At 39.0% G+C, this 14,859-nt stretch overlaps 1 protein-coding gene across 8 annotated transcripts in view; it reads right to left on the reverse strand.

Moving 5' to 3' along the window:
- Positions 1 to 4,513: 4,513 nt before the first annotated feature.
- The window catches only part of BIRC6 (baculoviral IAP repeat containing 6), a 186,923-nt gene continuing 176,577 nt past the window's right edge, over positions 4,514 to 14,859 (reverse strand). For all 8 annotated transcript variants that reach the window (XM_054196360.1, XM_054196361.1, XM_054196359.1 and 5 more), the window contains 4 exons: positions 13,875 to 13,952; positions 8,921 to 9,109; positions 6,910 to 7,044; positions 4,514 to 5,898 (listed from right to left, as the gene is read on the reverse strand). In XM_054196360.1, coding sequence (XP_054052335.1) covers positions 5,719 to 5,898; positions 6,910 to 7,044; positions 8,921 to 9,109; positions 13,875 to 13,952 — 582 coding nt within the window. In that variant the 3' untranslated portion in view covers positions 4,514 to 5,718. The remainder of the gene's footprint in view (positions 5,899 to 6,909; positions 7,045 to 8,920; positions 9,110 to 13,874; positions 13,953 to 14,859) is intronic.

Raw genomic sequence — 14,859 nt, forward strand, 5'->3', positions numbered from 1 at the left:
ATAAGCTTATCATTATTACCAGAGGTTTTAAACAAAGGCATTTTGACTGACAAAGTCCTGGAAGTTTGCATTGATGTGGTTATTGCTAATTTAGGTATGGACAAAGGTTTTCTGTGACTGAAAACTTACAGTTTCAAGGTGAGAGAACAGGACTTCTGGAGACATCCAAACCATTGTTTGGGAGTAGGTTGCAAGACATTTTCTGTTGGTATTCTTTTTCTGAATTACATACTTGTTTAAATATCTGAAAGAAAAGAGAAAAGATGGAAAAAACCTGCCACATTTTGCTTTTCCCATTGCTCTCCTGGTAAATGAGAAAATGCTTAATGAAGCAACTGAGGCTGTTTTTAATGATGGCAAATTGAATTTTTTATGATGAGATTTTAGTTTGCTTTAATTTTCTCGTTGCAGGGGTTGCCTTTTTTTATTTATTTTTTTTTTCAAAAATGTGTTCGTATGTTTGCTATTGGGGGACTGGGATGTGGTTGCTTTCTATCCATAGAGCTTTATGGAAAAAGATTATGAACTAGGGAAAGGTTTGTGCGTGTCTGTGGATGTGAGTCAGTAGGCGAGGAAGAGAACAATGAATGGAGGTGCAGGACAAATAAATTTAAAAATATGCAGTAAGTGGTGAAGCTGGAAGTATGGAGCACAAGTGGCAACAGGAAAGTGACTGCAGGTTTTTAAATGCAGTGACACATGATGTGTTTGAGAAGCTTGTTCCTCATGTAAAACCATGTCCGACTCGTTGCTCCGACGACCTTAGTAGGTCAACCTGCTCCTTATTTTTGCAAATATACATTTATATTTGGTTTAAGTATAATTTTGGACATTACTCAAGGTTTAACAACTTCTGTTGTGTGCAAGTCTCAGTAGTTACCTCATTTCTAAGTGTTTTTGAGGTGGACAATAACATGCCTTTTCTTGCGCCCAGGAGATTTCCTTAGGACTCTGCTTGCACTGGTTCCTAAGATTAACTCAGCTGTCTTCCCATCAGAAGGGGGGCTGCTAAACGCCCTGTGCCGTCTCTGACTGATAAAGGACCCTGCTTCTTCCCTTTCTGGACTTTTAACTAAACCACCTTGAAATAGAAAATTTCGCTATCTGGATTATAGAAATGTTACCAACTCTAGCATTAATATTATCTAGACATTTGAGGATGATACTGTATTATTAAGTGATGCAGATATTACAAGCATTCTTGATGTAAAGGGTAAGTAGCATTAATACAGCTGGAGAACTCAGTGGAGCAGGTTATCACTTTTCAAGAGCTAAAAAGCTGCTTCTGAGGTAAGAAGCATCGAAAAGAAGAGATTGCAGCCATCAGAGATGACAGGTCACAATATGCAGAACTCTCTCAATCAAGATGGAGCATTGTGGTTTGGGATTCAGTTTTCTCTGAGCCTTTATTAAAAACAGAGGCAGTGGTGAGAGATTATTTTAGAGCTGTGCTATAGTAATTCACTGGGTAGATTATTGTATTTTCTGCACTCATGCTGTAGGAGAATAAAGCAATGGCAACAACTAAATCTCTGGAGAATGAAATGTTTTTACCTGTGATTTGTTTTAGTAATTGTGGAACTTACATTTACCCCTATTCAGCTTACTATATTTCAGAAAGCTCATGTTCTGATATAAATGCCTGCACGTTCTGTCTAATGTTGTCACTATCTGTGGAAAAAGAGAGGGAAAATAAAGCTCAGAAAACTGTTTTTCAAAGACAAGTAGCTGTCAGACCTGATGCATTTATACATATATAGATAGGTATGTGTGTATATACAGGGTAAAAAAAATAAATTGAGAACACATACCTGAAATAGCTTCCGTACCTTGTACTTGTTCCTTATGGTAAGGTAAATGTAAATTTGTGTCTCCTTTCCATTGAAAAATGCTTCCAATTTCTGTTTTCTAACTACAGGGAGTTGCCAGTCCAGGGAGGCGACTCCATGCAATGGTGACTGGCTTCTGGAGAAACAAATAAGAGAACAAAAAAAGAACACTTCTAAACCACACTAATAGAAAGGGACCATGGAGGTAAACAGTTAAGAAGACGTGCCTGAGGAACTCCGACTAAAATCCCAAGCCTAAGTAAGTCTCCTTCACAGGGATCAGAGTAACACAGTATAGTCCCAGCTTAAATGTAGGTCAGCTGGATTTGTATTCACATATTTATGGGTAAACAAGGTAAATTAATAATGTGGTTGTTTGCTTATCAAGTTGTTTGTCTCAGGGTGTAAAACAGAACATTTGTTTATGTAACACCAGAAACATTTTGGGGCAGGAAAAGGTCCCCTAATAAACATCCTATGTGTAGGATTATATAGTTGCATGGAAAAAAAATATTGTTTTGTAGTACTGTTTTCTTTAACAATGTGATTCGTGCTGGAAACTGAATGTCCTATTTGATATAGCAAGCAGAGGTTAAAGCCATCATAAGTAGTTTGGTACACTTATTTCCTGTATTGTATGGGAGCTTGCTTTATTATTATTCTTTTTTAAGTAAAGAATTCGAGCTCTACTGCTGCCAAATAGATCATCATCCAACCATAGCACTGATGACAGACCCACACTGAAGCTATGAGTAGTCCAGTGCCTTACCTGTGCATGATTTTACCTGCTGCAAGGGAATCTTCTCGACAGGAGAGCAGGCGTGCACGATCTCCACCTTGAACTTACGTCAAAGATTTAGAGAAAAAAAACAATAACAAAACCCAACCAACAATACCAAACAGGCTGCTGCAGACCCCGTCAATCTCTAGTCACACATACTTTATTCTGCCAGTACCTAAATATCTAACGTAATTACCAGAGTGAAACTTGAGGTTGTTTACAGGGTTTTTATGTTTCAAATTTTCTTGTTTTTCTAGATTGTTATCGTTGGTTTTTCATGTATAGCAGTGGTGAGATTACAGAGGAGCATTAATCCATACCTTTATGTGTACATCTTTTACCCAAAGGAAATTCCAGAGGAAACACCTAAATCTTGCAGCGCTATCATTCATGTCTCTCTACGAAGAGTACTCTGTCTACAGCTGCGAAACAGAACCGTTGTTTATGCATAGCAATCAGTATAACGAGTGGTTTGCTCTCATGGAGCACAAGGTCTCATAGATTGCTGAGCTGTTCCCTCTTCGGTAGGTAGCATGGATTGAATCAGTCAGAAAAGCTTGGCATTGTCATCATGAAGCGTCAGCAAAGACTATTGACTTATTATTGCGGTGCGCTCTTCCTTCCACAGAGTGGCTGCAGCGATTCCACTGGCTGGTAACATCCCCCGCTACATGGCATGGCAGGGTGTTAGTGGTGAATCTTGGGGCAAAGGCAGTACCAAAAACTATGGGGTAAAATTCCACAACGAGCTGATTAGCAGTTTGCTGCCCTTTGCGCTTTTGAAAATAATTTCTGTTGATTTTTAAAACATTTTCTACAAAGACAGCGTAACAGTTAAAACACAGTAATGTGATGGCTAGAAACTGTGATCTATCTATTTAGGTTTCTATTTAATTTGATGAAATGGTAAAAGACGAGGGGAACTGTTTAAAAAAAAAATACTGTTGTCTACATACATCATTGGATTTACTGTGATTTTACTGCAAAATAACATAACTATCTTTATGTGTTATACCCAAAAAACTGAAAATAGGTATTTTGTATCTGTCGCCAAGTTCACAGTGTAGTTACTAGACAGTAACATAGTTGAAAGTTATTAAGGATCTGATCTCTGCATTAATTTGTTACAATGCCATTCTACCTTCAGCAAGAGCGAAAAAATGATAATTGGTACGTGGATACAAATTAAGAGTTTAATATCCCATGCAGCTGTTTACATCTGCTTAATTAAGCAGCAGCGACTTTACATTAGCATTGCTACGATACCATAAATACACACAAGAGAAAAAGGTACAATCATGTTAGCCACCCTCTTAATGTCAAATCAATGCAAGTTAGGTGCTTTTTATTTCAGTGTTGTTTTTTAATGGTTAAAAAAAAAGTCTTCACGTTTAAGGAGGATCTTCAGGGCTGATACATTTGGTTTTGGTACAAGTGCCAGGATTTTGTAAAAAGACCGTGCTCCTGTAGGCAGACGGTTTAAGCACTAAATGAAGAGCTCTAATGGAAACCACTAACTTAAATATAGTTGGAAGTCAGTGAGTAATTTTGCTGTTGGAGCCTTTACAAGAGCATCGCAGTCATTTTGTACAGTAATAGGAGGCAAGTAAATACCCATCTAGAAAAATGCAGTGCTGTTTTAACAGTGATGAAGGTCTAACACTTTGACTGTGTGGCATAAACTCTTTGTTTCACGTATTTACCAGCAGCTCCGGCACAGAGCGGCTTGTTTTGCTTTTTGATTAAGGATCCCCTGAAGTAACGCAGACGAGCCTGTTGGTATTTTGAGAGGTATGTACAATCAGGACAGGCCTTGGATTAACACAACACATCAATATAACAGAAAAACTGTACTTTGGTCAGAACTATCGAAGTCCGTTAACCATCAGCATAAGAACACAACCTCGGTTGGTGCCGTTTTTAATGATTAGAAATAATACATTGTAAAACAAAAAGTGAAAAAATTCCAGCGTGATACTTATAAACAAAGAACAAAGAGAAAACAAAAAAGCTTCGGTTTTGCCTGATTTATAGTATTTATAATACAACAGATCATTAGTCCGAGGTAATACCAGTAATAACTTTTCAGTCCTTCAAGGACTGCTCAAAAATTAAGAACAGTGTAATAGTAATGCATGTCAGGTTAAAAGCGAGACTTGATTGTTAAACAAATCCCTTGCCCTTTTTAGTTAGGGATCTGTGATTGCAAGTATAAAATTGGAAATAAGTCTATACAGTAAGAACTACAGAACGTTAGAGTCCTGCGCGGTGCGTCATTAGCCCCTGCCTGTACTCAGGACTACAGCTGATTATGTAAAAATCAGATATTTCAACAGAGAAAAGACTTTGTTCCAGAATAGCCCTTAAAAAATTTAGAATACTGTTAGTTTGCATAAAATAGCCAAACAAGATGAATTCAGAAGTCCAAATTTTGGCATGAGGTAAAACCATGTGCATTTATTTCATCTGCATTTTAGACTTATTAAGCATAAAATTAAATATGTTGACTGTAATGAATTCAGTCATACAAGTGCAAGTCTCCGGCTAGAACGTATTTTATGGCAGTTTATTTAAAAAATGTACCAGTAAATCATAAAAGAGGGATCATGTCCATTTAACGTTTATTGAAGTATACAGGAGGTTTTCTTTAGAATCAAATATGAGCATGAATATATGGCCAAACGTAAAATCTATCAAATTCAGTGAAAATTTTCTGACTTTAAATAGTAGCTGTAAGAATGACCAATATATATTCTTTGTTACAACCGCCCTCACTCTACAAGTAAAAAAAAATAATAAACATTCAGTAAACATTCTTTCCTAAGGTAGTTTCCCTTATATATCAGTGATTTATCCATTTCTTGTATACATAACTTTTTAAACATACCAATCAGTGGTTCTCACAATTGAAAAATAAAAGCACAAAAAAGTTTACACTCTTGTACAGGTAAATAAAAGATCATCTTGAATTAAACTGTATATCCTTAAGGGCATAGTATAGTTTCAATTTCATTACCTATTACATAATTAGCTTCTTACATACAAATATTGACATATTTGGCTTGTGCTTCAAAGCCTTTGTGTCTAGAAAGTCCACGTCAATGCAACTCATAACTTGAAATCAGTGGGGATATCTTTACTGCTGCTGGGTTTAACCTGTTCGTGCAACAGAGTCTCTTCTGAACTAGTTGTGGCACTGCATTTTTCTGTGGAGTCCTCAGTGTCCGGATCCAACCCTTCGGGACAGGGAAGTTTGAGAAGTTCTTCCCGCAACTGAGCTGTGTGACGCTGAATATACAAAAAGAAGTCAGCATGGAAGAGACTGCAGTTAATTTTCACGATGTTACAGAACACAAGGCAAAAAAAGGAGTAAGTAGAAAAGGTGGAAATATACTGTTTCAATGACTGGATGAACTCTTCCCCTGTATTTAAGGGCTGGTGCTTTCCTTGTACTGACAGAACAATTAGCAAATGCTGCTAGGGACAAATTAAAGGCAGTAAACAGAACTGCAGCAAACAAGTGCATCAATATAATGCTCCGCTATATAGTGCTCCGCTATTTGTCTTGCAGTTGATCTGCAATCACAGCAGAAACAGGCTTGGACTAGATGGTTCATAGCATCAAAACATGAATTGATAAAGAGCTCATGGTCTTGGTGAGATCTCCTACAGAGACAGCTATACAGAGACTCCCGTACTCAGCACAGTAACAGGACCAGTCGGTCACATTGAAGGAATGCAAGTCTAGCAACAGAAAAAAGAAGCCTTTCAAACTTTTTTTTTTTCCCCCAGGGGAAGAAAAAAAAAAAAAAGAAAGGTCTGTTGTCTGTGTGGACACAAACTACACAAATGATAATACTTGGCCTAGGAAGGAAGAAAACACTATAATGGTTCTAACTGCTGATAAAAATTTAACACAGGGTAAAATTAATTGTAGTGGAGCACAGTTCAATAACTCTGCTTGTCTATTCAAAAAGCTTGTTTTCTGGCAAGGAATGAGCAGTAGCACAACTTTATCACAAACCCCCAGCCACCCTTAGAGAGAACAAAATAAACTATATCTTACATAAGTATTTGGGTGCTAAAGGAAAATCTAACTTGTAGAAAAAAATTCTGGAGGAGAAGTGGAGTGCACATACACTGTATCTCTTGACAGCTGAGGAACTTAGGTTTGTTTACATGTTTTAAAGTTGCTGGGGTTTTCTATTATTATTATTATAAAAATCAGCTGCTGAGCAATTTCGTCGCCATTTGTCATGTTTGCATTAAAGAACATAAAATTATAAAAGCAAGTCTCACCTTTAGAGCTGCTGCATGATGGGACATAGTCCTGCCTACCCGTTTGTCACTGCTGTACTGCTGTATGTCTGCTATCCACTCCTCACACTGAGCCATGATCTCCACTCTTTTCAAGTAAAAATGTTTGTGGATGACCTGCAAGAAAATATTCCAAATGAAAGCATGGTGTGTTTGTTGTTTTCTAAGAACCACAGACTTCAACAGTACAAAATTTGCAAGATCCCTGTGAGCCTAACTGGATATAAGGGGAGGGAAAAAAAAAATAAATTTATCTCAGAATTATCCTCAGTATGAGGATAATTCAGCATTGAACCAGGTTGCAGATAAATTGTGGAATTTTTGTCCTTGGAGGTTTCCAAGACCCAACTAGAAAAAACTCCTGAGGAACCTGGTCTGAATTCAGCTGATCCTCTTTTGAGGAGGAGGTTGGCCTGGATGTCTCTTCCAGTCTGTATGAATCTACGACTCGTGTACAGCCATTGCAGCCTTCGCTTGTGTTACCTGGGTGAAGGGTAAATGAGTGCCAGAAACACAGTATCACAGCGGGGAAAAGAAAAAGTGTTGGCAAAACGTTAAGACACATTCTTCCGTTCACTATGCAGGCACTACACATGGATGTTTATATCTGCATAGGGGCAGGGTTACACAGATAGAATCATAGAATCTTCATGGTTGGAAAGGACCTCTGAGATCATCAAGTCCAACCAAACAACCTACAATCTCTGCCACTAGAACATGCCCTGAAGTGCCACATCTAGACGTTTCTTAAACACCTCTAGGGATGGTGACTCAACCTCCTCCCTGGGCAGGCTGTTCCAGTGCCTGACCACTCTTTCAGTAAAGTAATTCTTCCTAATATCTAATCTAAACCTCCCCTGCCGCAACTTCAGACCATTTCCTCTGGTCCTGTCATTACAGATACAATATTAAGGCTTTTATTTTTGGTTTCACAGTCCTATTTGATTAAAGAAGGATGGGTAGGAAATGTATGCACCATGTCTTCCCCTATCACTAACCACTCGCTGCCTGAACAGAAAACAGACGAGCAGAAACACTGTCAACGTGATGAGCACAGGAACAGAACATGCTTCTGCATAGAGCAGGATCACAGCAGCTGCTATGGAAGAGGTACAACCACAGGGACGTGCCCTGTGCAGAGGCAGCACCTGTGGGGACAACTGGAGCTCCCAGGCAATAGTAGTTGAGCCACTTCCAGTTTGGGTGGAACCAGCATTTGATCGCATAGTAATTTTGGTATTTCTGTACAGATTTGAGTTTTAAAAAAACCAAGCGATCAATCCTCAGACAAAGTTGTGAAACTGTGCTTAGTGTTGGCTTTGTCTTAAATGGTTTTCTAAAACTCTGCCTGGTGAAAGAAACAATAAAATCAAAGAAATTTTATTGAGCACAGAGAGTTCTTGGCAATACTGCAACATAATTGACAAAATCATCTTTCCCTTTAGACGTTACAGAATATAGCTATCTGTCTAAAGAAAAACTGCATACTGAAGGCATAATTGGCTCCAATTCTGGATGCATTCCTTATATCCATAATGGAGCTTGGAAGAACTGCCAAAGACCAGCAGTTCGGATCTCTTGAGCCTACCTGTCATTTAAGACACTGAAGACAGCTCAGATTTGTGAAGACAAAAGATCTTTGAAGCTGAAGGATGTACGTTCTTTCATAGACGTAAGTTTTCAGGATGCCTTTGCATTTATGTTACTGAATGATCATCATGGCTAAGGTTCCTAACACAACCCTACAAAAACTCTATAGGTCTTAACAAGAAGCCAGCTCCTCAGAGCAGTGCTCAGATAACCTATACAAGAGACGCATTTTCATTCCGATGGGGCTGCGTCTCTGACTCTCTGGAGTCATTTGCCCCATGGAATAAAGGGGAGGCTCAAATGGACATCTCATGCATGATGTTTCCAAATACTTGCATTATTCTTAACACTCAAACAAGATAAATAAATCAAGAAGGTATTTACTGTGTTTCACAAAACCTACCTCCTTAAAACATGGTGATGGGTTTCTGATTTGTTCAAGCATTGCCCACTTGACCGTTGCCTGTCGTATATTTCCATCGTATTCTCTGGAGCTCTGGGTACCGCTCGGAGTGCCTCTTGATCGTTCATAACCCGGTTCATTAAAATATGGTTCTGCTACCAGTATTAGGGATTGGACAGACACTAACACCTGTTAAGAGAAGAAACTAAATATTAAAATTGTGCCACCCGCTTGTTTTTATAAATATACGTAGTTTTGCTCACCTTATGTGCAAAACCACTTCTCTGGCAAAGTACTGACATTTATAATACAGGCTACTTGCAAGTAGGGAATGTCCGTGCTTTTAAACCAAAGCCACTACTACACATAAAGAAACTTAAGTCCTACAACTAGGTATTTAGCTTAAACACTGAGAAAACGAAAAGATAAGTTAAAAATAACAAAACCCCAAATATAAGTAAAAGAAAACGTTTAAAGGAAGAGATGTCTGATTGCAGCCTTTTGTGAAAGAAAGTGTATTTGTCAAGTTCTCAGTCAACAATTCTTGAACTTTTCCTGTGTCTGAGCTTACTCATCCTTCTGATTCTGAACTCGATGGAAAAGGAACAAGGGAGGTAAAATGCGAACCACTGGAATTAATCTTGGTATACACGCTATCCCATTTTTTCTTTCAAATGCATTCAATTGATTTAGGTATGTTTTTAGCCCTTTAGTTTCAGATTTTACATAAAACACAATGCGTCACATGCCATTAAAACAAAACTTCAGTATTTCTCTCGAGACTGGAAAAAAATGTTTTCAGTACTATAGCAACAAAGCACCAACTATTCAGTGATAAGGAAATGACAATTTTGCCCCTTTCAATTTTATTATCAAGTACATGTGGGAATAGATGCAGACAAGGCATTTAACTATATGTCCAAGTATTTAAAATATAAAACAGAATTAAATAGGGCACTTCAGAATCCAAATGTATATGTACTACATATTCCTGATTTGTTGGCTTGCTAATTTTCCCAGTATTAGAGTGTTTGGCCCTGTCAACCTGTTGTTGTACTTAATCAGAACGATGTTAGGTGCAAAACCATTGTTATATAGGTAGAAAAACATTGCTTTTTTTTTCATTTAATTCATTAAATGAAGGTTTGGTTTTTCTTACATACTTAGGACCAAGTCCACCAAGAACTTTAGGAATTACAATTCTGTGACACATACGTAGTCCCAGAACTATAAAGAATTCAACAAAGGTGACTTGAACACTTACGTTTCCTCAAATATTGACAAACTGATGATATGTTACGTGCCTAAAAATGGCATTTCCAGCACCTGACGATACTTAGCTGCAAGACCTCCACTGCAGGAGATTAAAAACATCAGGGCAGCTCTTTCTGGAGCTGACTCTCCTCCCACCCTAGATACAATATAAAGCTTGGAGCCATCCCCTAATTTAGCAGCCCGGTTTGTGAATTTGGATATGGATGACAACAGTCCTTTTTCTTGGAACGTGCAGAACATACAGCTCACGTCAGATAGATACGGTGTCAGTGACAGTTCAAGGCTTTGGTTCTTGCACAGGGCAGCGCCCCAAGAAGTAGGTAGTTGTGCTCTCTGCTTAAAGGTGGTGTGGTCTCAGAGTTTCTCTTGTAGCAATGCCAGCACAAAGGCGTTCCACCTTGCCATACTCTCTGCGACGTGTATTGACACAACGCCAAACCAGTAGCTCGTATCAAAGCAACAGCCCAAGAACCAGTTGAATAAACCAGGTTAATCTCAGTCCCACCATCACCTCACAGAAACACGCCCTTATTGCTTTTGGTGCTGTGACACCATCTTTGTAGTTGTGTAGTTGCTGTGCTTTGACTATAGCACAGAAAGGCAATCTCAGGCAGCTCAGTCTTTATCCTGATGGATAAGGCAGGTGGCCGTGCAGTGGGAAACGTGAACTAGCATCCTCCTTTGGGCTGAGATGGAAAATTAAGTTTTTCTGTTTCCCAGTAGGTGCTCCAGCTATCTGCTGTTATACGGTATAGTGTGCACCATCACGTTGTCTCCCGTGCCCGCCATGCATTCATCTAGAAGCAGCCATGGCTGTTTTGTGTCACACTTAAAAATTAACATATAGGTAAATGCGTTAAAATATACAGAATGTGCCTCGCAAATCAGGTTCCAGCACGAAAATGGCCACTTGTGACACTGAAAAAGGCAGAATATTAATGCAAATGTGCTGAGACAAAGACAGAGTACTTCAGGTACCTAAGGTGTTTTGGTGATCTGTGGCCTTTACATGTGTCTGGAAGTAGTTGGGTTTTGCTTTTTAAAATTTTACATTTTAGAGATATATGTATTTTTAAATAGCTAGGTAGAGAAATTTGACACGATGCACCATTGTACTTTCTTGGCCTTAATAAAGAGTTGTTACTTTGAATTATAATTGTAATGAATGAGAAACTCTAAACTGATCTTCCACATTCATTTGGGTTATAAAAGTGAGTTTCTGAAGTATTTTGGGTGGTCTGACAATAGCTTCATCTTTAAGCCAGAAAACACATGTACAGCTTAATCCTTTCCAAGCAATTTAGTTAGTCCTACAGCTGTTTTCCATTTAAAAGCTACAAAGTGTTTTTCTCCCAGAACGGTGGGAACTTTTTCCAACACCTTTCTTACTATTTTCAAAATGATACCCTAAAAAACTTCAAAATTTGAAGCTTAAATGCTGCGTGAGATTTCTTACAATCAAATCTAACACTTTAATCTAAAAAAAAAAAAAAAAAAAGACTTTAGTGAAAATAAGACTCCACACTACTTGCACCTTTCTGCACTGATTTTATAGTTAAAGAGTCCAAAATTTTAGTTCATCTCTTGATTAAGAAGTTGTATCTTGGGAAAGCGACACTATGTAAGGAACCACAACTTAGATTTCCAAATCATAGTTGTCCCTTGAAGGAAGAAGGAACATTAGTATCTCCAAGGATGGAAATTCCACCATTTCTCTTAGACAACTGTCCTAGTGTTCGATCACTGTCATGTGAAAAAGTTTTTCCTAATATTTAAATCAAAATTTCCCACGTCCCATCTTGTGTCAACTGGTACTTGTCCTAGTGCTCTGCATCTGTAAGAGGTGCCTGGCTCCATCTTCTCTATACCTTCCCCATTTAGGTATTGAAGATAGCCGTAAGATCTCTTTGCCATTGGTCCAGCCACTTCTTCACCCACTTACAACGCACATCTCACCGATGTGGCTACAAGGGTGCTAGGGGGGCCTGCATCAGAGGTCTTGCTATAGTCAAAGCAAGCTATGTCCACCGCTCTCCCCTTGTGCAGAGCCAGTCACCTCACTGTAGAAGGCAACCAGGCCAGGAGTGCTATCCGCCCCCAGTAAATCCACGCTAGCTGTTCTCAATCACTTTCTTGTCTTCCATTTGCTTGAAAATAGCTTCCAGGAGGATTTGCTCCATAATCTTCCCAAGGAGTCCGGTGGTGCTGACCAGCCTGCAGCTCCTTCTTGCCCGATTTGAAGCTGGGTGTGAGATTTGCCAGGAAGCTCCCTTGATTGTTCTGACCTTTCAAAGATGAGAGCTAGTGGCGTTGCAATGACACTGGCTGGCTCCCTCAGCACCCCCTGATCCATGAGATTTGGTTTCATGAGCCTGTGGGTCCAATCAGCTTGAATACTGTTTCTTCTACTGTGGGTGATTCCTCATTCTCACAGACCTTCCTAGTGAGGGCTCAGGGACACAGGAAAGTAAATCTTACCCCTAAAGAGCGAGGCAGAGATGAGCCCTGCCTTTGATATGTCCTTGTCAGTAGGTTCCCTGCCCCACTGAGCGGCAGGAAAGCCTAAGGAAAATGTATAAGAAGCCCTTGTTGCTCTTTATATCCCTTGCCATTTTCACCTGAGCTGAGCTTTGGTGTTCCTGATTTCTCTCCTGAATGGCCAGTGTCTTTATTTCTAAAAAGTAGCCCATTCTCTCCTTCCACCTCCTGCGTACTTTCTTTTTGCAGTTGAGCTTAGGCAGGAGTTCCTTGTTTACCCACGCTGGCCTTCTGCCACTCTTGCTTGACCTCCGCACACTGGAATAGACCATTCTTGAACTTTTAGGAGACTGGTCAACCAGCTCTCCAAGGCCGATTCCTGAACAAGCCGAAATCTGTTCTGCTGAAGGCCAGGGTTGTTTATTCTACTATGCTGAAACACAAACTTTGCCAAAAGACTTTTAGGATATGGAACAGAAAACGTACTTTGTGCTACATAATTCCTCCAAGGAAGGAATAAATTCAGGAAGCGCCATAGGAAATAAGCCATTGCAAGCTTTACTTTTATTTAATGTATGTGCTTATTAGTCAGTGCGTTTCTATGATATAAAGCTGAAAATTATAAAGAATGTATGTCCTAATAAATTCAAGTCTAATTTAACACTAATTGTTATTGAACACAGTACACCTCTGCTTTAACTCCCTTCAGCTTTATTCTTCTATTCAGCTTACTTGTAGACTTTGAAGGACTACCCTTACAGATCTCACTAGCATACTTCGCTTCCTCATCTCTCACCACGTGGAGCCTGCTCTGTCTCCACCATGGCTAGCTTGTGATAGAGAGTTCCAGAAGCTGATGCCATCTTCCAGTCTTTTTTTTTTTTTTTTTTTTTTTTTAAATAAAGTATTTGAAATCTTCCAAGCAAAGTCCAGGCAGTGCAGGAACAAGCTGCACACATGAACAGCCACTCTTCAAGACAAGACCCATAGAAATATCAGTTGAAAAGAGCACTTTGAAGAACTTGTCTACTCTACAGCGTTTCTCTTCTAGTGTTCCAAGGACGTTTTCTGGACTTTTGTCTTACTTATGCTTATTTAAGAAAATTCTGGTTTAAAAGCACTAGAAAAAGAATCCTTAGGACTGACAGACCACTTACTACTCCTAAATAACATCTACTGAAGAGAAAGAAGAAATGCTCACCTGCAAAAAACTTGATGTTTGGGGATTCCATTTCTCTTCTGGCCTCCCGTGCCATGTGTTAAGTATGCTTAAACACACCTGAAAAGGTGACATTATTAATACCACAGACAAACATTATGAAAAAATTGTTCCGCTGGGCAGAACAAAATGTTAACATTATGTTTAATTTTTTTTGACAAACTTTTGTATAACTGCGTTCTGAAAGACAAATTTGTTTCCCATGAAACTAATTTGAAATAAAAGCAGATGAAAATAATGTGGATAAGCAAGAACAGCGTGTTAATAAATGAACAAAGTAAAGGTCGATTACTTTTCTTCAAGGAAAACCTATGGATTCTAGTGGCTCCAAAAATAAATGAATCATGAATACTATCTGATTCTCTGCTTTCCTCTTTAAATACTGTTCTAACACTTACTGTTGTGGGTTTTAAAGACAATCGTTCTGCTTAAGCATGTGAAAGGTGGTTTCTGTCACACAGACCATCGAGGGACTGGAAATATTCGTTAACTTTTATGACTGATCCGGGCTTTAGGGAAGTGTATGGAGTTCTTGAACCTTATCCCAAAATGGAACAATCAAAGATAGGGAACACAAAGAGACAAAATAAGGAGAGGAAATTTAGAGGCGAGTATTTGCCAGGACTTAAGGTATATTAGGCAAAGAAAAGAGGAGATAAAGTCTCCGGTGTGAATTACATTTGGTGTCCATGTTAAGAGAAAACTCCGTGTCTAGTACTGGAAAGGAATATTACAGCTTTTGAAAATAGGGATCCCATGAACGACAGTGGAATAAGGGGAAAATATTAGCCTGTGGATTAAATGTTTACACATACACACACAAAAAAAGGCTGAAGGAGTGCCACAGTGCTACAGCCAAAGCTACTCTGCGGGCCTGTGCTTTGGTGGGGACATAGGCATCGCCATCTCTATAGCTCTGCAGTGAATTTAACGTGTGCTTATTTTTATTCCAAATAGAAATTGCATC

Source organism: Rissa tridactyla, chromosome 3, assembly GCF_028500815.1.
Source record: "Rissa tridactyla isolate bRisTri1 chromosome 3, bRisTri1.patW.cur.20221130, whole genome shotgun sequence".
In the NCBI taxonomy this organism is placed as follows: domain Eukaryota; kingdom Metazoa; phylum Chordata; class Aves; order Charadriiformes; family Laridae; genus Rissa; species Rissa tridactyla.